The sequence below is a fragment of the Natator depressus genome, chromosome 2, assembly GCF_965152275.1.
Source record: "Natator depressus isolate rNatDep1 chromosome 2, rNatDep2.hap1, whole genome shotgun sequence".
In the NCBI taxonomy this organism is placed as follows: Eukaryota; Metazoa; Chordata; order Testudines; family Cheloniidae; genus Natator; species Natator depressus.
This window is the reverse complement of record NC_134235.1, coordinates 177,556,177-177,578,903: the sequence shown is the minus strand read 5'-3', so window position 1 is coordinate 177,578,903 and position 22,727 is coordinate 177,556,177. Positions and strand designations below refer to the sequence as shown.

Sequence of the window (22,727 nt, the reverse complement as noted above, 5' to 3'; positions counted from 1 at the left end):
GATCATGTAAGAACACTCCCTCCCTCCCCCACCTCAGAATCTGCAACATCTATTTTAAATGTTCTGTAGTTTGAAAACTTAGTGTTTTTGCTTGTGTGGAAGGCAAAGTTGGAAAGAGATATGGTAATATTTGTTTTGTAGCTCCAACAATAATTTATTTCGTTTTTTATTTAGGCCATAGAAAAATTGCTTTTGAACAACTGTTTCTCAACTTGAATAGAAATTTTAAAATCTTCTTTAGTAAAAATAAAATAAAGTTAAAACCACTAAGAAAAATCCTTTAGCAGCCATTGCCACAAATACAGAAATAAACCTGAAATGTTAGCATTGATCGTGTTAGTATTTAACTTTGTCTTGGAATAAACTAAAATATATTTAATATGATGTTAAGTTACTGAAATCATCAGGGAGAATTGTGGCACTTGGAACTCTCTGTTGGCCTGAGCCTGATTTTAGTAGGAGCTGATTCAGTATGTTCCCAGTAGTGGGCCCTAATTTACAGGTACAGCTTTACAAAAATTATTAAAATACATTGATTAGTTTTTGTGAGGGAGTGTGATGTCTTAAAAGTGGCCAGTTAGAGTATTAAGAAAATTATCTACTTGAAGGATTGTGTGCTAAATGATAAAAGATAAAGGCATTTAGCATGCATGCCTAAAATCAACTATGTGCTGAATACCTGTTACACTTACTTTTCGATACGTTTGGCTCATGATATTATGATAATACTTTACACTTTAATCTCAAAGTGCTTTAAAGTGTGCCGCTTCTCTGAAAAGTGATTGTAAAACTGGAAGTGTTACTCTTTCCCATCTATCCCATGTGTGTTAAGAGTAAGATATTAGTAACATATTTTTTTACTGTTTTTATTCCTGTTGGATCTGCAGAGCCAACTGAGAGAGAGAGTGTTTGATTCAATTCCTCATGCAACAGGAACAAGGTTGTTTACTAAGTTACACCAGTGCTAACCCAGGAAGGAAATGGAATTGTATAGGTCTCACTGAGGGCATAATTTGAGCATTGTGGGGGTTGCATAAGTGTAAATAAGGGCAGATATAGGCCTGCATAATTTTTATTACTGTTGATAATGAATGAGTGAGAAGAAAGAAGCCAACTTGACTCAGTTTGCTGGGCTGTCTGTTATAAAATGACACCTATGCAACTCATCCAGTGCCATTTTTACAGAGACGCATTTCCGAGTAGAACCATTTAATTCTCAAACATGTCTCTAAGGTAGGCAAGAGTTACTTTGTCTGAGCTTCAGTTTAAGTTTTTTTTTTTTTTTTTAAATTAGAGATTATTTGAAATGAGGAAAGTTTATACTTTCTCTCACTGCTGTAAGGTCCTATTTTCAAAATGCTATAATAAATTGTCTCTGGCCTCTCTCTCGTTTATAGCATCCACCTCGAACATTAAATTTAAACAAACAAAATAAAATCTGAACTTTTTTGTGGAAAAAAAGGTAATGTAAATGTAACTCATGCACCTTCTGGGTGTGGTGTTCTGTCCTATCTAGTGGCACAGAGACCACTTAGATAAAATGAGTCTGCTCTACAGCCTTATCTAACAGGCGTTGGCTTTTAGCTTATGCTGTAGAGGCTCATGTGCTAAGCTCCGCAGGTCCCCGATTCAATCCTGCCCCCGACAGACCGTCGGTGTTACATAAAGTTAAAAAATTGAAATCTTCCACTACTACTAGATAAGGATGTATCCTTAAGGTAAAAAAATCTGAATCTGACAGCATGTTTTAAATACTACTTTAAAATCCGTTATCTAGATACTACAGTGCATGTGCTCTATAAGAACGATGATATCAACAGATACATTGTAAAGTAGATTTTCTGACAACATTTTTGGATTCTCCTTTTGCCATAAACCTTATAGTGAACATTTTTTAAACATTTGATGTAAAACTGATAAACTGCAAAGAGATACTCTCTGTATTTTTTTTATAACAGGTACCAAGTGCTGGCATTTGCAACAGATGCTGATGAAAGACAGGAGACAGAGCAGCAAAAACTGAGTTCTGGAAAAAGGCTTGTTGTAAGAACTGTTTGTTTTACATAAAATATAACCTACAGTGCATAAATATTAAAAAGAGAGAAGACTAGCTGACAGATGGAAACACTGTGTTGTCACTAAGGGCCAGATCTAACTTCCATTTGAGACCATGGAAAGACTCGAGTAAATTTTATTCCTATTTGGATTGGGTCCTAAATACTCATTAAGCCCTCTGTTTTAAGAGAGGAGAAATTAACATAACAGGGTAAATTCCATGTTAATTATTATCAAGATGGAAAGTACTGAAATATGTATAAATGAAATTTTGCTTAGATTTTAAATGTAAAGTTTTTTTATGACTAGTTTATTAGATTTCTAAAATGCACCCTGTTAAAGTTGGGGGCTCATGTATATTGTTAAATAGAACACTATTTAACTAGGAAAAAGACATTTCCCCAAATAGCCAGCTCGCCCATCCCCCCCGACCCTTGCAGTGAAAAACCTGGGAAATTAATGTCTCTTACATCGTGCCTTAAGGCTAACATACTCAGGCCATTTTGGACTAGTGGGGAAAAGGAATTCCCGCCTCAGTGGTACTGCACTGACAACTGCTTGACCATTTAAGATACTCCAGAAAGTGCTAGCTTAAGTAGTCCAGCTGACCTCATCTTCCATTATGGCACATGGGGAGAGAGGTGGTCTCTGGAAGAGTCAGAACTCAAACATTTTTGTACTATATAAATCAAAGTCAACACCTTGAATTATACATGGAAGCAAGTAGAGAACCAGCTCTTGGATAACAAGTCTCTATGTTCCCTTTGACTAACATTGCTAAGTAGGTGAGGACTGTATTCTGTAATATGTTTGGCATCAAAGAACAGTCTTCAAATGTAACCTCACTTAGAGTGCATTGCAGTACACTTTACCATAAACAATACCAGCTGATAATGTGTACAAGTATCCACACAGATGGAGAAATGCATAACTAGTGCAATTGCCTCTGCCTGTGAAAAGAAAATGAAAGAATATTATGTGCAGATTGCTGAAGATGTCATCCAAGAATGCAGAAAAAAGTACAAGAAGATCTTTTTTGTCTGAGGCAATAAAAATAGGACAGAAAAAAATGTGAACTTCGCATGTTCTCATCCCAAATTTCTGATGGATGGGTGTCCAGAACTCTTATCTAAATCATGTTGAGAAAGGAATAATTGCTAACACAGTTCTAGACCTTGTCTACTCTCAGGGGTAGCCTCAGTTCAGCAGCTGGTGGCCAGCAATAGGTGTAGCTGCACTGGACAGGGACATGAGGGATTTGCACTCTTAAATTAAGAACAAACAGTGCTAAGCTTCAACTAGCTCTATCAGTGCAAGTCTCTTCATGAGCTTGTGTAGGCTCTGGAATTCAGCTACATTGATTGTTGATATAGAGCTATTCTTGAGGGTAGACAAAAGCCATGAACTACATTGTGAGTGTTCAAAAATTCTTCTGTAACTATCATCAACCTTTGTGTTACTTGACTGAAAAAGGAGGATTGGTGCCCCATGTTCCTGATGGCACTTGATAGAGCTTTCAAAAAGATTATGAATTCACCTTTGATCCCACTACCAGAAGTACGCTGAAATATGTGTTGAACGGAGGATGATACAATTTTACCAATGAGGGACTGTAAATTAAACTAGACACTAAACTTATAAAAGTAACTGAAGGACCTATGGGGGTAATTTCTGATAATTCTTGGTTGGAGTCTTAATGGAAATCTGAATCTATCAAATTAACAAAGTACTGGAATTTCACAGGGCAAAAAGAAAAAAAAATCAAACACTTTATGGAATCTTTCTGTTACCTATCATATTGCCTAGTTATCAGTTGATCCCAGAACAGAAAGAATTTTCCGAAAAGTGGATGATGTAACATAATCCTGATTTCCCTTGTTTTTAGCATTTTAAAATGTAAGGTGCACGTTATTACCTCAGCTCTACCAGTATGTTTGTGAAGGAGGTTATTCCTCATTTTTTTAATCACAGTGGTGGAAAGTTGTGATTCAAAACCACAAAATACAGGACAGTTGAACTGAGAATTTTATCAGCTCTCCTGTTAAACCAGCTTGGCATCAGTCAAGTGTTTGTTTAGCACATTTGGATTGGTTTGGATATAACTTCGCATAGGAGCTGATAAACAAGTTGGTGAAACGTATCAGTACCTAAGGGCAGACACAAAGGAGGTGGTAGACTTTAATTAGTTAGTAGAATGGGAAACCTTGTGTTTTATTTCCAGATTTCAAAGCTTTTTTTTTGTTTTGGGACAATGTGTGCATTTTTATTTTTTGAACAATAAATATGGTTACAGAGTGAATTGCATAGCATGTGTTTATGGTTTATTTCATAAAATGTTTGTGGGCTGGTTTATTTCCGCTTCCCCCAACAGTGTTTTATTTTTTGGAATCAGGAAAATCACAACATTCCTGAAGATAATATGCATCTAAAATGTAGAACATTTTACCTCTTTCCCCCTTACCGCCCCAAAGTGTCTTTTCACTTACATTGCTGAAAATTCATTTGGTTTGATGTAGACTGAACCTTCTTCTTAAGCCTTTTATTATACACATAGCTGTTAACTGATCTTTGGTTATGTTTTCTCTTTTGAAGATGGATTGGGTTTTAAACATTGGAGAGCAAGCACTGGATATATGCGTTGTTTCCTTTAATCAGACCTCCTCTGTTTTTGTGCTTGGCGAGAGAAATTTCTTTTGCCTTAAGGATAATGGGCAAATTCGATTCATGAAAAAACTTGATTGCAGTCCAAGTTGCTTCCTTCCTTATTGTTCAGGTTTGTAAAAGAAAAATTCAACTTAGAATCTTTGACCTAGTTACACTTAAAACTAAGAATTTTTTCCATTAGGAAGATACAACCTTTTGAATATATTGTGGATTAATATAAAAGCTTATGTAGAATTCAAATTGTACCTGACATTTTGAAACTGCAGTGGATAATTTTTCAGAGAACAGAAAGAATCAAGTTTCCTTAAATTTGGGTTCTATTTGCTACTTTTTCTTGCAAGTCACTTATGGATAAATAAAAAGAGCAAAATCTTGTCTGGATTAGAGTATAAGGCATGTAAGGTAGGGGTAGAAGAGAGGTAAAGTCTACCAAGATTAAGGTATTCAAGCATGTTGCGTGGTGCCTCAGAGCAGCTGAGATCAATTAATTTTTCAGGGCTTCAAATGTAGCAAGAATGCAAGAGAGTCAGGGGTCTTGTAAGGATAAATGCTTGTGAGGTGCTCTGATTCTGTGGTTGAATGGTATAAAGCTTGGCTGACAAATTGATAAAGATCAGAATTAAGAATCTATAGTTCCATGTTGGTACCAGAATAGCAAAGAATAAGTTTTAAAATCTTATATTAAATTAGTTAATTTAAACTTTACAAACAATCTCATAATCATCTTTATTTTACTTTTTGTAATTTCTTGTGTAAACATGTAATAGACAGATGATTGATTAAAATTACTTAACCAATGTGTGTGTTGTGCCATGTCTAAACTAGTGCATTCATAGGGATGATGACAAATCCATGATATTTTACTTTTTGGGCATTCAGGGACTTCTGGTACTAACCTTTATGAGTGATAGTTCTGGAAGTAGTAGAAATGTCTCCGGCACTTCTTTTTATATTTCACACACTGATATAATTATAATCGGTGTCCATGATTAATCACATATATTTTTGGTTATTGTCTATGTAATTTTCTTGGGGTTTTTTGACTGCTTAATAATCTATAAATAAAAAGGAAAACAAATCTGTTCACAAATATGCAATAGTGGGTTCCCCTCCCCTCCCCCAAAAATGGAAAATAATGTAAACCTGAAAGGAAAACACTTGCTCATGAAAACATCTGTTGTCTTAAAACTGTTTTTATGTTTTTAACAGTGTCTGAAGGAACAATAAACACTCTGGTTGGAAACCATAATAACATGCTGCATGTTTATCAGGATGTGACATTGAAGTGGGCCTCTCAGCTTCCCCATATTCCTGTAGCCGTAAAAGTGGGCAATTTACAGTAAGTAACTTTGTAAAAGTTTCATTTTTTTAGATTTGTTTCCAGCAAAAAAAAAAAAAAAATTTCTACAGATGCTAATAAGCATTTCTATAGTATTTAACAAAAAGGTAGTTTATAAAAGGAAAAAATATAGTTTTGGGTATGTTGTGTGGTATATTCACTGGATCAATTTATGCTATTTCTGATACATTTGGAATAATTTTGTTCAATTATTAGTATTACTTTACATTGGTGTAAGTGAAGGCAAAACTTGGCCTCTGTTTCTGACAAAATAATGTCTTTTATGAAAGAATGATAGATGGGTCAAAGATTTCAAGAGAGCACTTCAGTCTAGTATGATCTTCTCTGAGACAAGAAAGTAGGGAGTGTCTATGGGAATTTATTTTTCATTATCAGTCTAATTTCAGCTGAATTACAGAGGCTATTGTTGAAATGGATTATTGTACTCTAAAGCTAGTTTTTAAGTTAATTTAGTAATCTGTTTAAATTATTCAATTTTGCATTCACAGCAAGAAAAGAAACTGTGACACCATTGCTTGTATTTGTTTCCTATCACTGACACACAGCAAGCAGAGCAAAAGAAAATGGGACACAATTGTTGAGTAGCCTTATTTCTTGACTTGTAGGTTGCATGTTTTTCACAAGTGCAGAGGCTCACAATCAAGGGGAAATGCAAAGTCTGAGTAGCTAGTTTTCTCATTAAGATTAAGATATATTAAGACTGGGAATCTGTGAAGAGGGCTACAAAAGCTTTTTGTTCTCTTCCAGTGGTTACCTAATGCTTTTTGAATAAATGAAAATTACAAAATTAACTTATCGTGGGACAACATGAGTACAAATTGTGATCTCTTTCATCAGGTGAGTGTTAGGTGTAAAAAGATCACTAAGTATCCTGCTAGGCCACTCAGTGTAAAATAAAAAAGTAAGTTAATGATACAGCATATTCCAGAGTAGCTTGTGTCTAAAACTTTTGAAGTCTGGGATAAAAATCTCAATCTGGTAAGAAATACATGAAGTTGTTAAACATTTATTTTTATGACAGGAAATCAGACTAACATTTTAAAAATAGAATACAGTATAGACAGTTGTGTGTGCATACAAACTTTATCCAAATGTTGGTTTTAATTGTGGCAGGAAGAAATTAGTGCAATTTTTTAAAACTTTTTTTTTTGCTAATTTTTTGTCTGTTTCATGGATTTTGAAACCTCAAGATTTTGCTTTTAGTGAATTTTTGAGGAACCAATAATTTCCCCCAGATTGTCTTGCCAAGTACACTTTCACATCAATATTTTGTAATTTCACATATTCAGAATTTCCATGCCTGTCATCTTTCTCAGTATTGTTTTATGGAGAGAAGAGGAAGGTATACAGCAACAGTCACATGCATCCATTTATAATATATATTGTGTATACAGTACAAAGATATGAGAAGATGCACATATGGACATTAGTTGAGGCAGAGATGGGAGAAGTTTGAAAGCATATGCATTTTGGTTCCACCTCCAGAAGCAGCATAGGATCTGTACCAGGATCTCTCTCATGTGGTTGGCTGGGTAAAGGACTTAACTGAAGCATTGAGGTTTAAGGATGCACAATGGCTTGCCAGATCTTTTCCTTGAGTGGAAGCAGGAAGTGGTCCAAATGAGAGTTGACTTCCATTGATTTGGAGCTCTTCTCAGAATGACTAGACACTGGAGGACTCTGAGCAAGCCCTAGAGATTATTAGTAATTCTGACTACTCAACAGGAGCTACAGATTGATTGGGTTTCCTTTGAGGTGGAGGCAGTTGGCCAGGATATCACATCTGCTGCTCCCATTACTGCCCTTACACCATGAGCATCTCTTCTTCCTTTCCCTTACTATCCATGAGATGCAGCAAGCTCCCAAGAGGAGTATTCAGTCTGTCTTGCTCTTGAGGTGGAAATCTGGGGGTAAAAATCTGGACAGTAATTTACCCTCACGTGAATTTTTATAGGTATTTTATCCATGAGTGAAAGCACTGTACTTTGCCCTTCATGGGGGAGAGATTCTCTTTAAGCAAATGTAAAAGTAAACTCACAGAACTAAGTATTAAGAATTAAGTATTAAGCATTTTTAAAATTTCAGTGCTCCTTTTTAGACGGGGTAACAGGTAAGAACAAGTCAGTGAAAGTTACTAGAGTACAAGCTTCTACTTTCACTATCTTGCAGGTAAATATAATTTTATTTAGTAATGGAATTGTGTGTTCACTGAAGAATAAATAGAAAGCATTTATTACCTTAAAAGAAAAGGTATCTATAGAACTTCTTAAAATATTAAAGTCCCAGATGCAAATTTTTTTAAGATGGAGTTAAGGTAATAAATATGTATCAATCGTTTTAGGTGCGGAAAAACATATTTCTTTTTGAAAAGTTCAAATGTTTAAAACTCATGAAATAAAAGTAGGGCATATACTTTAAAAACAAACCAGGACCGCTTAAGAAGGTGAAACCAGACTTAATTCTGTACTGAACTTCAAGTCTGGCTATATTTGTCTCCTGAAAAATGGTGCTGTAAAAAATGACATTGTGGGGTTCCATGTTTATCTCATTGACACTGTATCAAATTTGCTTAGTAAACTTGCAAATAAAAAATCTTTCCCCCCTAATTGCCAACCCAGCAAACTCATCCTGGCATCTGAAAGTCATTTGTTTAGTCAGTTATTTTCTGTCTTCTTCAAGTATGCTCTCACTTTAACTTACTAGTCAGCCTTATCTGTGCTTTATATCCTTACTCACCCTCCACTCAACTCCAAAAGACAACCATAGTCCTCCTGTACATCTTCTTTATCAATGGGATGAGCCATAACCCATATGACAGTGTGCCATACTTAATGTATGAACACCTGCATCAGCCAACCACTGCATGTGTGTCATCTACTCAGAGGCTAGTGTGTTAATATTTTAGGTCATGACTCTGTTTAAGGAATAGTAAAAAATTAAGCATCTGTTTGAAGTTTATAAGTAATATAGTAAAAACTTTGAAGAATTTTTTTACAGACTCAAATGTAGAAATGCAGTGACTACCGTATCACTTAAGAATTGTTGGCTGAAGAAATTAATCTAAAGTAGCAATATGCAATTTTATAACTTGTAAGACAACAGAAAGTAGTTTTCAGATCTGAAATTTCTTTCTATACTATTTATATGGGAAAGATTTCTTTTTTTTTTTTTTTGCTCTCATTTTATGTCTTTGTCACAAGACATTGGGTAGTAGTGGCTGTGCTATAGCATCTCCTTTTACCGGCTCTTGCTATTAACTTTGAGAAAAGTTAAAATAGTTCACACAAGTGTAATTCTCCCATCTATCCCTTAATAGAAATTACAGAAGGACTGAATATTCTTATGACCAGCATTGTAATTAAACATGATAAAATAAGGCTTGCCGTATTTTGTGCTTCATGGTACCAGTTGATCACTGCAGGTGTCAGGCAGGAATTTCCCCTTCTCTGCACATATTGTAAAATCAGCTAGGTGCATTGCAAGAAGAGTTATAAGGCAACTATTGGAGACAAGTACCCAATTTACTGGCATGATAGTCTGTTGCAGTAGGCCAAATCATATGTTCTTCCTCCTACTAGCTGCTTTCCTTTTGTGATCCTAGTAGCTTTCCCCAACATCAGCATCATAACACTTATGGTACAACTATGAAAGAGGCAGGAAGTCTTGTCCTCAGCTCTTCAGTCATCCAACCTTTTTTTGTTTGGAGCCTCCTTTTGGGGTGAATATGTGCTCACCCTTGCACCATGCCCTTGCTGTTGCTACCTCTCCTCTTTTATTTTTGACCATTTTCTTGTTCTCACATGTATCATTCTGCCTGGTTTGATTTTATTTTTTTTCATTTTTGTTTTCTGTATGTATGTGTTTGGTGCACACACTCATTCTGCTACTTGTTTCTGGTTTTCTAGCCCTGTTGTCCTCAGTCGGGGGCATCCATCAATGATAACCATAGCCAAGCAGAGTGCGTATGGAATGGAGAAGAGAAGCTTGATATCTGTCATCATGTGCACTATGTGCACATGATGTGCTTATGGGGTTGATTGCCTTATGACCATGAGAGCAGGGAGAATGACTGGCTGCTTTCAAGAATCTTCTTGCCACTTTATCTGCAGGTTCAAAAGTCTATTTGTAGAGGAGAGGTATGTTACCCTACCCACCTGCTCCTGTCCTTTGCTTCCTCCTAAATCCCCAGACTAGTCTGGCACTTGCCCTATGAGGTTGGGTGATACTAAAAAGCAAGACAAATTGAGTACCTTCATCCAAGGGACTGGTACTCTCTTCCACTGAACTTAAACTTACATGTATGTTCATTTTCTTACATGTGGAAGAGAAACAAACTATTGAGAAGAAACTGCTATAGCATGTGATAAACTTACTACTTGCTCTAAATTAAAAAAAAAACAAAAAAAAAAAAAACCTGTTCCTATAAGTAATTACTTAGTAACTAGGAGATTACTTTATTATGTGTCAGTGGCTAAATAAAAAAAAGTTGCTTTCTTGCAAAATTATTTAATTAAACTTTGCAATGTTTTAGACTCCAATAATTTTTATTCCTAGAGCTACATAACAAAATTGTCTAGTAAATCCTGTAATAATTTATTTCTGTATTTTTTACTTAGAACAAGTAAAATTTGTGTGCTTCTTTCTAGACTTTTCAGTAGCCACACAGAACGAGGCCTTATCTCATGCATATGATTATAACGTGGGCCCTGACAAGGCAAACGTTTAAGCACGTACATAACTTTATGGAACTACTTGTGAGTAAAATTATGTATGTGCTTAAGGCACCAATTCAGCAGCCTATCCCTGTCCACCAAAGCACGTGCTTAAATTCTTAGCTGAATTGAGGTACGTGCATCTGCAGGATTGAGCTGTAAGTTTGAAACTGAATTGTAGCCTAGCAATTTGACTAGCACGTTTTTATGGAAAGTTTTAATCAAAATACTGTAGTTCAGAAGTATGAAGTTTAACTGTTAGTTAAAAAAATCAAATATGCTGGGTTTTATGGAGTTTAGGCTTCCAATAATTTTTTAAAAAGAAAATTAAAATGTGTGATTAATTTATGAGTGAGAAAATGTAAACCTGGTCCAAATTCAAAGTTGAAGTTATGACTTGTTCTCTACTGCAAAAATATAGTGGACTGTGTGGTTAGGTGAATGCATTGTATGCAGCTGTGTGTCTGCAAACACCACAAAGGCAACAGGAACTGAAGTTAATGAGAAAAATATGAAGAAAGATTATAGTTGAATGAAAGTATAAAAGATGTAAAAATGCAATCAAATAACGGGTAGTGGGTGGAGTTAAAAATAAAAGCACCACTTATTCAGTTTCTACAGCTATCCAGATGCTAGAAAATACTTTGTTCTTCACTCCAGCCCATCTGTTATTCCTTATTATAACTGACATCACCACAACTACCACAACTGCTAAAGCATCACCATATAAAAATGGCAAAACTTAACACTTTACTACACAATTTGATGGAAAGAAAACTGCAGGAATCAAAGTCTGTAGTTTGCTGAAAGATTTTCTATTTTTTTTGCAGGGTGGTGCTATAACAGAAGTGATGCCAGTTATGACACACAGTATGAACTGAACGGCTATATTTTTTAATTTGAGTATGCCATAATAATACGTTGTCTGATCTGAGAAGTTAAACACAAGGATTTTTAGAAGCTCTCTACATTTACACCTAATTCCACTTTAAGGAAATGTTTGGTAGGAAAGAAGAAAGTGATTAAATTTATATTTTTCATCAATTACTACCATACTGGCTAGAGATGTACAAAATATTGCCATTTTTAAAGGCTTCTTTGAAAAGATTGTTTTATGTTGTTCATAGTGCTACAAAATATGTGGTGTGATTGTATTTCTTTAGCTAAATAGGGCTCTGAGCCTGCAGAAAATTCCATGTGTGCCTAACTTTACACTCTGCGAATTCTCTAATGTCTGAGGACTTTCTGGAGAGGTAGAACTTGAAGAATTGAATGGGCCTACTTGCCGTGTGTAAAGAATAGCATCCATTGTTGCCAACTCTCCTGATTAAATTGCATGCCTCGTGATATTTGATGTTTTTTCTTAAAGCCCCAGCTCCTAGAGTCTTGTGACTGTGTGAGATTTTCAGCTTTTATTTAAAAAAGAAAATAAAAAAGCAAGTTCCTAGCTTGATCTTTGCAGGGGAAAGCTTGAAGAAGACAAATAAAAAGAATCCTAAATTTAATATTTTTAACTTTTTAAAATTGCATGATTTTTGAATGTTTGTGGCTGGCAGTGTGACAGAATGACACATGTCTGTACCAACTTATGAACTCCACTTTGTACTAAGTGTTGAACACTAGGCTAGACTTGCCTAAGGGCAATTTACTGTAATGTATTTCAGACAGTTGTCCTGCCCTGAAAAAAATGCTTGGACACGTTGTTGAAAGACTATCACTGAGAACCATCTGGGGCTAGCTATTTTGAACAACTCTTAACTACTGGTTCACCACTCACTGAACTACTCACTGAACAAAGTTTTTTCTGTACAGGGTCCGCAAGGTGGTGCAAGCATGATGAAAAAGTGTGTAATGGAGCATCCTACTGATGTCAAAGGGATAGAGGGTCTGTTTATACTCCATGGCGTGATTGCAGCTCAGGTAGAGATACTCAGGATAGCTTTACCCAAGCTAGCATTGCTAAAAATAGTAGTATAGATGGGGTGGCACAGGCTTCAGCAACACAAGTAGGTACCCAGGGTTCTGAGCGGGCTTGTACAGCCCACACTGAAGACTACGCTGCCACATCTATACTGCTAATTTTAGCCATCCAAGCAGTGATAAAGCTAGTGCAAGTATGCTTACCTGAGCTGCAGTCACAGCTTAGACTGCAGTATAGGCATAACTTAAGTGCAGGGCTCTGCCTTTTGCAGGGGAGCCAACCATTGTCACGTATAAGCAGGACTTGCAGGAGAGAGAGGGCAGGATGGACTCTGCCCAGCCTGAAATGCTGACAAACTTCAGTCACAAGAAGGATGAGATCAGACTAGGGGAGGGTGTGTCTCAAGACTTTTGTTGTTTCAAGGACCTGCAACTCCTGAGTGCTTTAGAGTATAGTTTCTGTGGTTAAGGAATTCTTTTGGTAAGCCTGTGCTCCTTTCTTTTCTGCCATGTTGTCCCCAAAAGAGTTAAACTAGAAGCCCAGAGACCCCCCACAGCCTCGGTGGAGCTCTGGGGTAGTGTTTGTAAGTGGCTGGAGGAGCTTGGAAGGTCTCAGGTAGTGGTTTCATGGTCTAGGGTGGCTCGGTGGCAGTTCCACACAACCCAAAGAAGGGTGTCAAACGAGTTAGTGCCTGGGACTGTGCCCTATACACACAGAGCTAGAAACAGGGACTAGACTCTACTCAGATCCAGGCGACCAGGATGCATACAGGACCCACTGATTGGGTCCACTTTGAACAGACTGGTGACAGTACAGCGTGGTACTGGGTAAGTTGTCATAGGCAATACTATGAGTCTTTTCAGGATTAGGGCCTACGATGTAATTGTAAAGTAAGTGCACTAGTCATTGATTACACCTTTATTTGTAAAATATATAATTCATTTTCTTTGTATCTTATATCATGTCTCACATAGAACATTACCAAGACAAACTCACAACTGTTTTTTTGACGTGTATTTATTTTATAGTGCTTCTAACACATCTATGGCTCATTAAGAATATCTTTTATGGTAAAATGTACTGACGTAATAGTTCTTTCGTCATGGCAGCTCTTTGTGAATCAGAATGTCCTTTTCCCTGGCCTATTTATAGCTAGTTGTTTAGTTTTGCTAGTGATATTGCTTAACATTAAAGAGCTAATCTGTTATCAGCAGTTAAATGAGGTTTTTGTTATAATCAAAAACTCTCAAACATTGTGCAGGTTTTGCCAATCCAATATTTTACATCTCGTCAATTCCTTATAGCAAAAATGCCCAGGGTGTAGTGGATGATGGTAGTAACTGAATTATAGAAGGAGGGGGAGACTAGAGAGACGATGGATGATATTTTTTTTTGGAGGTAGCTGATTATTAGGGGCTAATGGGACTAGGACCCACCAATGAAGTACTGCATACTGTGACTGATCTGCTATAGGGTGCATTACCACATGCTGCCACTAGGGGACTCCTGGAAGCTGTAATACACCTGACTGCCAACTGGGGACTTCTGGACCTACAGCACAGATTGTAGGCAGCCGAGGAAGAGGCACAGATGAAGGAATACTAGTTGCTGTGGGGCTTCCCACAGAGGCAGAGCGTAGGATTGTTTGCACATGCTCCCTGCTGGGTCTGCTACTACTTTTCCAAACCCAGCAACATGAGAAGGTGAGGCAGTGGGAGGTTTTCTTTAGGTATGTCACAGTTCTTCTTTATTTTCTCCTCACTGATAACTCCAATGTTATCCTGGATAACACCACACTATAATTTTTATTTTTGTCTTGTTTCTTGCACGGTTAGGCTGGTGGCTCTGCTCTTTGTTAAAGTCCTCATGCTTTCTTATCAAACTGCATATCTACTTTCACTTCTGCTAATGCAGCGAACCCTCTTAGCTACTGCACTGCAAGTAGTGAGTGATAATCTGAAATATGATGATGTCATGAACGTTCTGCTGAATTAATTATATTTTGGAACTTTGACTTTTCAATGTTAACTCTCAACATCTGCATAACTTTTTGCAAGATCTAGACCTTAGCCCTTAACTCATATAGACAAAGAAACAAAAAAGAAATCATAGTTTAAAGCTTCATGTTTTCTATGCCTTTGAATTTCCTGTCTTTTCTCTACTTTGTCAGGTTGTGTCAAAATCTTAAAACAAACCAAACTTTTTAATCTGAATACACAGTAACCTTTAATACAAGAAACCACACATTGTAATTTTTTCATTCCGTAAGTGTCAATTAAGGGCTAGGTTGTTAGTTAACAAGCTACCCAGAGTAATGTAGCTGCCCAGGAGGAGGGTGATTCTGAGTTAGGTAATAGAAATCTCTTTCCCAGTCTCCTTGCTGCTCCTGGGTGAGAACAAATATGTTAGATTTATACCTGGTACAGCATATGTTCTCCACTTTGCCAGTGGAGCTATGCTACCATCTCCCATCTTCTAGAGTGGCTCTGCAGACCCTGTTACTCCCTGTGCACTCGCTGTGGAAGTGATTGTACACTAGAGCACATAGATTGTACACTAGAGCAAAGATGGGCCATAGTCAGGCCTTAGATTTGTCCACTTGAAGGACTAGTCAACTGCACATTAAGTGAACTAGAAGAATGTTCTTTGTATGTTTCAGCTTATAAATGACAAAGGCTTGTCTTTCTGAAATACTTGGAGGCTGGTAGGCCGAGCTCCTTCTGGAAGTAATGTATTTGGCTGAATTAAAATCCAGTGTTTTCAAGAGAGGATCAAGACATGATGTAAAATTAACTACATTGGCATAAGTAACATTGTCATAATGCTTTCTTTTTCTAACAAGAGGCCTTTTTAATTTGATACGAGTTTTAAAGCAGAGGAAAAATGGGTGGTCTTTTGTGAATTTAGATAAATATTTTGATGGAAAGAAATACATTATTACATTTGGTTTTTTTGAAGTTTACTGTTGATCACTATATCGCTAATTAAGAGTGTGGTATATAAAATTATCTTTAATTTGTAATGTAGGCTTAACATCACTTGCCTAATCTGCCAGTGTTGTCTATTGTTCCAATGGAAAATATTAACAACAGTTTATATATACTGTATTGCTAGAATTTCATTACTTATAGATTGTCAGACTATTATACTGATCTTGTTTAAACAAATGAAAAATCCTGTTACTCATTTAATTTGAAACAGCAGGCATTTTGCATTTACAAGTTGCTTTATTTGTCTCTTTGATTCCAGGCAGTAGCGTGGAAACATTTCGTTACACGGTATAATATTATGATCACCAGTAGATGGCAGTAGTAATTTGGTCCATGACCCAAACATAACAGGATATTTTTTTTCAGTTGAAAGGAAAAAGGGATGTCAATTCCCGTCACTTTATTTTCTTCTGTCACTTGGAAAGATTTTTTTCTTTTTTCATCTTTCATTGAACGACCTTTGACCTTGATGATTGAACTTCAAATTTTAAAGGCTCCTGGTGCCTGCAGGTGCCCTATCACAAAATAATTTATACCTGATTTGGCACCTCAGTGTGGTATGTTTATAGGCAACTACTTCTAATTCAACATTTTATCATTATTTAAGAAATGCATAATGCACTTGCCAGAAACAAAAGGTGGAAAAATCATATGGTACCTGAAAATGTTACTTTCACTTCACTTGTGGTTAATGTACCCCAAGTTCCATGTTGGACTGAAGAGAGTATTATAATAGAACTGCAAGTTGGAGAGTCCTGCTGGCATTCCAAGTCGTGCCATTTTGGCCAAATTCTGATCTTGTCCCCTTGAAATCTCTCCCTTCCCCATTCACTGGGCTTACATGTGTAAAAATGAGCCAAATTTTGCCGTCACTTTAATTAGTCATGACCTTTTATTCTTAACTTGACCTCTACCTTTCCCATGCTATGTGACATTATCATCTTCCATCTCTCCTTTTTTTTTTCTTTCATCAGGCACAACCCATGTGTCTCTTTAAGTGGACTTGTTTCTGGCAGTCTTTTGAAATCACTACTCAAAAGCTGCCATGTAACCGAAAAAGTGGACTAGTCAAAAAGCACCACTTCAGTGCTACTCAAGTATTGTCTGTGCCTTGTGCTGGCCTCATCACTGATGTGCATTTCATCTTAAATACATAATATAAGTGTCTTTAAAATAACTCCAATGTGTGTGAACAAATGGATTTTTTTTAAGACTGTCTCCATGGAACAGGATGGGGAAGCCTTACCTATGAGAGCATTTATTTCCTTCCTTTACTAGAATCTTTCTCAAGGACTTCTCATAAGGAATGGGATTTTCAAAGGAGCCTAAGGGAGTTAGGTACCCAGATCCTATTAAATTTCACTGGTAGTTGGTGCTTAACTCCCTTAGGTCTTCTTTGAAAATCCCAGCCAAGGTTTCTAACCTCAGAGAGTATCTCAGATGAACAGGTTGTTTTGAGTTGAAGCCTCTTTTTTTTTTTTCTTCCATTCCTTCATGTTAGCCCTTTTCTCTCTCCATTCTTCTGATCTTTATCCTTCATTTTATCAAACACTTTACCCAGCTGTAGTTAAAGTGGTGCAAAGTGAGGAACTTTTCTGGGGACATTCTGGATACATGGTTTGTAGTATCTATAATCTATCTATAATTTTCACTTACACTGGTGTAAATCAGGAGTAAGTCCAGTGAGGTCAACAAGGTGACCAAAGTGAGAGGAGATGATCTGGATGAGCTTGTAAACTGGAGTAATAGAAATGGGATAAAATTTAATTGTGCAAATCATGCATTTAGGGACTAACAAGAATTTTTGCTGAGTTGGGGACATATTAGTTGGAAGTGACAGAGGAGGAGAAAGACCTGGATTTATTGGTTGATCACAGGATGACTATGAACTGCCAATGTGATGCGGCTGTGAAAAAGGCGAAAGCAGTCATAGGATGCTTCAGGCAAGATATATCCACTAGAGATAGGGAAGTGTTATTGCCATTATACAAGGCACTGGTGAGACCTCGCCTGGACTACTGTGTGCAATTGTCTCCCTTGTTTAAGAAATATAAATTCAAACTGGAACAGGTGCTGAGAAGGACTACTAGGATCATCAGAGGAATGGAAAACATACCTTATTAGAGGAGACTCAAAACGCTTGGCTTGTTTATCCTAACCAAAAGAAGTGTGAGGGGGAGATATGATTTCTGTCTATAAATATATCAGAGGGATAAATACCAGGGAGGAGAGGAGTTATTTATATTAAGTACCAGTGTGGACACAAGAACAAATGGATATAAATTGGCCATCAATAAGTTGAAATTAGGTGACGGTTTCTAATGATCAGAGTAACTTTCTGGAACAGCCTTCCAAAGGGAGCAGAGGGGGCAAAAAACCTGACTTGTTTCATGACTGAGCTTGATAAGTTTAAGGAGGGTATGGTATGATGAGACTGCCTACAATGGCATGTAGCTGGTCTACAACTGCTAGCAGCAAATATCTCCAATGGCTGGCGATGGGACACTAGGGAGGGCTCTGAGTCACTACAGAGAATTCTTTCACAGGAGTCTGGCTGGTGCATCTTGCCCACATGCTCAGGGTCTAACTGCTTTGTCCTATTTGGGGTCAGGAAGAAATTTCCCCCCAGGTGAGATTGGCAGAGACCCTGGGGTTTTTTTGCCTTCCTCTGCAGCATGAGGCACGGGTCACGTGGAGGTTTAAACTAGTGTAAATGGTGAATTCTCTGTAACTTGAAGTCTTTAAATCATGATTTGAGGACTTCAGTAACTCAGCCAGAGGTTAGGGGTCTGTCACAGGAGTTGGGTGAGTGAGGTTCTTTGTAGCCTGCAATGTGCAGGAGGTCAGACTAGATGATCATGTTGGTCGCTTCTGGCCTTAAAGTCTATGAGAATCAGACATAAAGTCCTTGAGTATTGCCTAGGAATTAATTTCTGAATTCCGTTCTTTATAAATGATAAATAACAACAATCAAATAAAAGTAACACCACAAAGCATTTTCTAATTTAGCAGTTTACAACTGCCATCACTCAAATTAACAAAGCTGCTTCTGTAATTCTTGAAAGACTGATGTGAAAATAAGTGATATTGACTATTAAACTCTAAATACTTTAAAAAAATGTAAAAATTGATTGTGGCAAAAGTGATGGAGTAGTGGTTTAGTTTGTTTTTAAAATAAGAATCAGAGTAGTTGAATCTGCAATTTTATGAAGCCAGCTATTTGAATTACAGATTTGTTATTGTATGACTGGAAATATCCAAAGCATTTAAATTTGTTAAAAAATATGTTGTGAACAATTTGTTTTGTAAGAGAAGACCTACAAAAATATGCCATTATTATTGTTCAGAATCCAATAAAAGGTAGATTTTCAAATTATTCCCATATGTGTGTAGGAGTTGCTTTGTTTAGTAATGTTATTTTAAATACCAAAATAATTTGTTTCATATTTTGAGTTCTTCACTGTTAAAGTGTCCCTTCAGATTCAGTGTTGCTTTGACTGTTGTGTGATGTATAGTAAAACAGTCAATAAAAGAAATTTAACAAGTAATTGAAATCGCAGATTGAGTGTAAAATGTGCCAAATGAAGCAATGGCCTTTGCAGGATATTGTATGGGTGCAGTAGCTATGCGGAAACTGCTATAAAACTATTAAATACATCTTTAAACAATATTTTAAAAGCCTGAGAAAATAAAGCAATCTGATTGGATGACTAACATTCCAAAAGAAAAATTAATACATCATAATTCACTTGCTACAACTCATTAGCTACATCCCTGTTGTCATATTAATGTACCCACAAATGCACAGAAAGAATTAACAAGAGAAAAATCGTTAAGAAGGCTTTCATATAATTGTAGATATTTCATTTTAAATAAATATGAAACACCACAGATTTTAGGACCCAGCGGGAGCATAAAGCCGTTTCAAAAAGCTAGCCGAAGCAAAGGAAAAATATTGCTTGTTATGCTGCTTTCTTAAAACAACTCATTCGTTTCTGAGCCATAGCAGCTTTAAAGGACTTAATGACTGAAAGAGCAGTTGGCCGAAATGGGCATAGTTTTATTTTTAAGGTTCAGATATTCAAAAGGTTTTTAAGTGAGCTACTAAAATTGTGCTCACGATTTTTTGTGTATAAATATCTGGGTATACCAGAATTTGGCTATGTGAGGGCAAATTGCATTTGCAAAGGCAACAGTCTACTTAAGTGTGTAAATGACTGATTTGTGTGTTCAACTTTGGTTTGGCTCATAAATTAGATGTCAATAAAATATATGATTGCCAAATATAAATGTACCTAGGGAGAGCTACAGTTTCAGAGGCTACTTCTGAACATATTATCCCAGGTCCTCAGCTGTTTATATTGACTTAGCTCCATTGATAATAATGGAGTTGATTCAGACCATTTAGTACTTTAGACCTAGTCCCACTTAAGTACTAGTCCTTAGTATTTTACCCTTGAATAACTCTTTTTCCTTACCCACAACCTGCTTCCCTCCCTGAAAAAACCCCCAAAGGTTAAACAAAATGTGTAAGCTTGAACTTTGTCGTGTATGCAAATGCCCAATTGTCAGAGAAATACCATTATTTTTGAGTTACTATTTTTATAAACCCAGAATTTTTTAATGGAAGGTATATTATGGTAGGCTGTCAAATGGCTGTCAAATACAGTAACTCCCCACTTAACTCTCGCTTAACGTTGTTTCAATCTTACGTCCCTGCTCCATTACAGAACATGCTCATTTAAAGTTGTGCAGTGCTCCCCTATAATGTCATTTGGTTGCCTGCTTTGTCCATGGCTGGCAGCCCCCTTATGTGCCCCCCCCCCAAGCACCTCCTGCCTGCTGGTGGACCCTGCAGATCAGCGCCTTCCCACTGTTCCCCCCGCCTCCTGCCCATGGCAATCAGCTGTCTTGCGGCATTCAGGAGGCTGGGGGGAGGAGCTAGGACGTGGTGCGCAGCCTCCTCCCTCCCTCCCCTGCCTCGTGAATGCTGCAAACCAGCTGATTGCTGCGGGCAGGAGGCAGGGGACGGAGGGGGAGGCTGCGCGCCGCGTCCTCACTCCTCCCACAAGCCTCCTGAACGCTGCAAGACAGCTGATTGCCGCGGGCAGGAGGCGGGGGGCACGGGGAAGGTGCTGATCCACGGGGTCCGCGGGCAGGAGGCGCTGTGGGGACGGGCAGGTGCAGGGGAGCTGATGGGGGGGCTGCCAGCCTGTTTAATACCGGTATTAAATTGCGTGTTTAAAATATGTATAATGCCTTTTGTCTGTCAAAAAAAAATTTCCCTGGAGCCTAACCCCTTCCCCCATTTACATTAATTCTTATGGGGAAAATGGATTTGCTTAAAATCGTTTTGCTTAAAGTCGCATTTTTCAGGAACATAACGACAACGTTAAGTGAGGAGTTACTGTACATGATTTACAGTATTTCAGTCATTTCTTAAAAGTTATATTACAGCATGAACTTGGTATAATGAAATCTTCTAGGCAGGCCTAGGTAGTATAGTGGTATGGTACATTAGCCTTGATCATCTAAGTGAAGCTTTGAATCTAGGAACTACCTGAAGTTTTGGTAGTTTCATCCTAGTCTCTATACCAGAAAATCACCATATTTGACAGCAGTGTCAATGTCTATTTTGGAGAGGCCTAAGACTTGAATAAGAATATATTGCAGGCCAAGACTGTGGTGACTTATCATGATTTTTAAAAATACTAAACCTTAAAGTTGGTTTCACATATAGAATTTAAAAGTAGAATGGAAACTGGTTTATTATCGCCTTACATTAACAGGATTGCTTTACTGTTTATTTAGTACATGTTGAGAAAATCCTCTTCCTACCTATAACAAATTTCAAGTTAAGCAGAATGGGTGACAGCTTTCCTTTAATTACCAGTGACTTATTAAATACTTTTCAAAGATGTTTTACATGTATGGTACGTGATTAGATGGAACAAAATACAGACGAAATATTTGGTATACTAGTTGCAGAAAGCAGTTCAAGTAGGTATTGCTGCTCTGGGAGTGTGGAGGGGGTAAAATGGGGCCCACCCAGGGCCACCTGCCACCCCTCCCCCAGTATCCACTGGACCCAGAACAGTGCAAGCGAGACCTCCTGGGGGGCACTAAGACCAGTATGGGGCATTTCCCTCCAAACAGCCAATTGACATTTGGGAAAGAAACTGCAGATAGTATCTTGCCAGAGACTGGCACTCTGAACAGTCTCTCCACTGATTGGCTGTTTGCGCCAATCTGTCTCATTCCTCCCTTTCCTTAGGCTTTTCATTTAACTAATCCTCCTCCTAACCTAATATCACTGAATGGATTTAAATAAGACAAAACCAAAACAAACATGTTTTTCAACCATCTATTGTTTACTCTGTTTGTTCTGTCCTTTTCCACTACCCTGTATTTAGTTTGTAAACTCTTTAGGTCAGGGACTTTATCATATTCTATGTATGTACAGTGCCTAAAACGGGGGCAGTGGCAGCATTCTTGCTTGGTCCCTGGACAGTGTCATAATAAACATGATTGTTTTTATTATTAATGTGAATGTAACAAGTGTTTGTTTCTTGTTTGGTCAAATGATCTTAAAGAAAGATTTGTTTAAAATATCATTATAGCGGCAGACTGTTAGAAACAGTATCAGAGAGTTTTATAATTGATTGTGTGATTCCTCTCAATTTTTTAATGAGCTTTTGTCTCTCTTTATGCAGAGATTTGAAAGGTGTTATAGTTACTCTGAGTGACAGTGGGCACCTGCAGTGTTCCTACCTTGGTACCGATCCTTCTTTGTTCCAGGCTCCTAAGGTTGAATCTAGGGAAATAAACTATGAAGAACTTGACAGAGAAATGAAAGAACTTCAGAAAATCATCAAGGAGTCCACAAAAACACAAGGTACATCTGTTCTTCATATAGTTGTACAGTACACCACAACCACCTAACTTTTATATGGCAATTTTCAATACTTTTGTCATCGTTCTACTTTGACCATACTTAACAGTGCACAGAAAATGTAATATTAAAT

General features: G+C 37.3%; 1 protein-coding gene across 8 annotated transcripts in view; it reads left to right on the top strand.

Annotated features, from left to right (window-relative positions):
* Positions 1-22,727, top strand: part of BBS9 (Bardet-Biedl syndrome 9) — a 432,945-nt gene that overhangs the window by 47,374 nt on the left and 362,844 nt on the right. For all 8 annotated transcript variants that reach the window (XR_012638234.1, XR_012638233.1, XM_074945360.1 and 5 more), the window contains 4 exons: positions 1,959-2,043; positions 4,648-4,828; positions 5,929-6,058; positions 22,416-22,597. Coding sequence is in view for 6 of the 8 variants with exons in the window: in XM_074945360.1 (XP_074801461.1) it covers positions 1,959-2,043; positions 4,648-4,828; positions 5,929-6,058; positions 22,416-22,597 (578 nt within the window). In the remaining 2 variants the exon portion in view is untranslated. The remainder of the gene's footprint in view (positions 1-1,958; positions 2,044-4,647; positions 4,829-5,928; positions 6,059-22,415; positions 22,598-22,727) is intronic.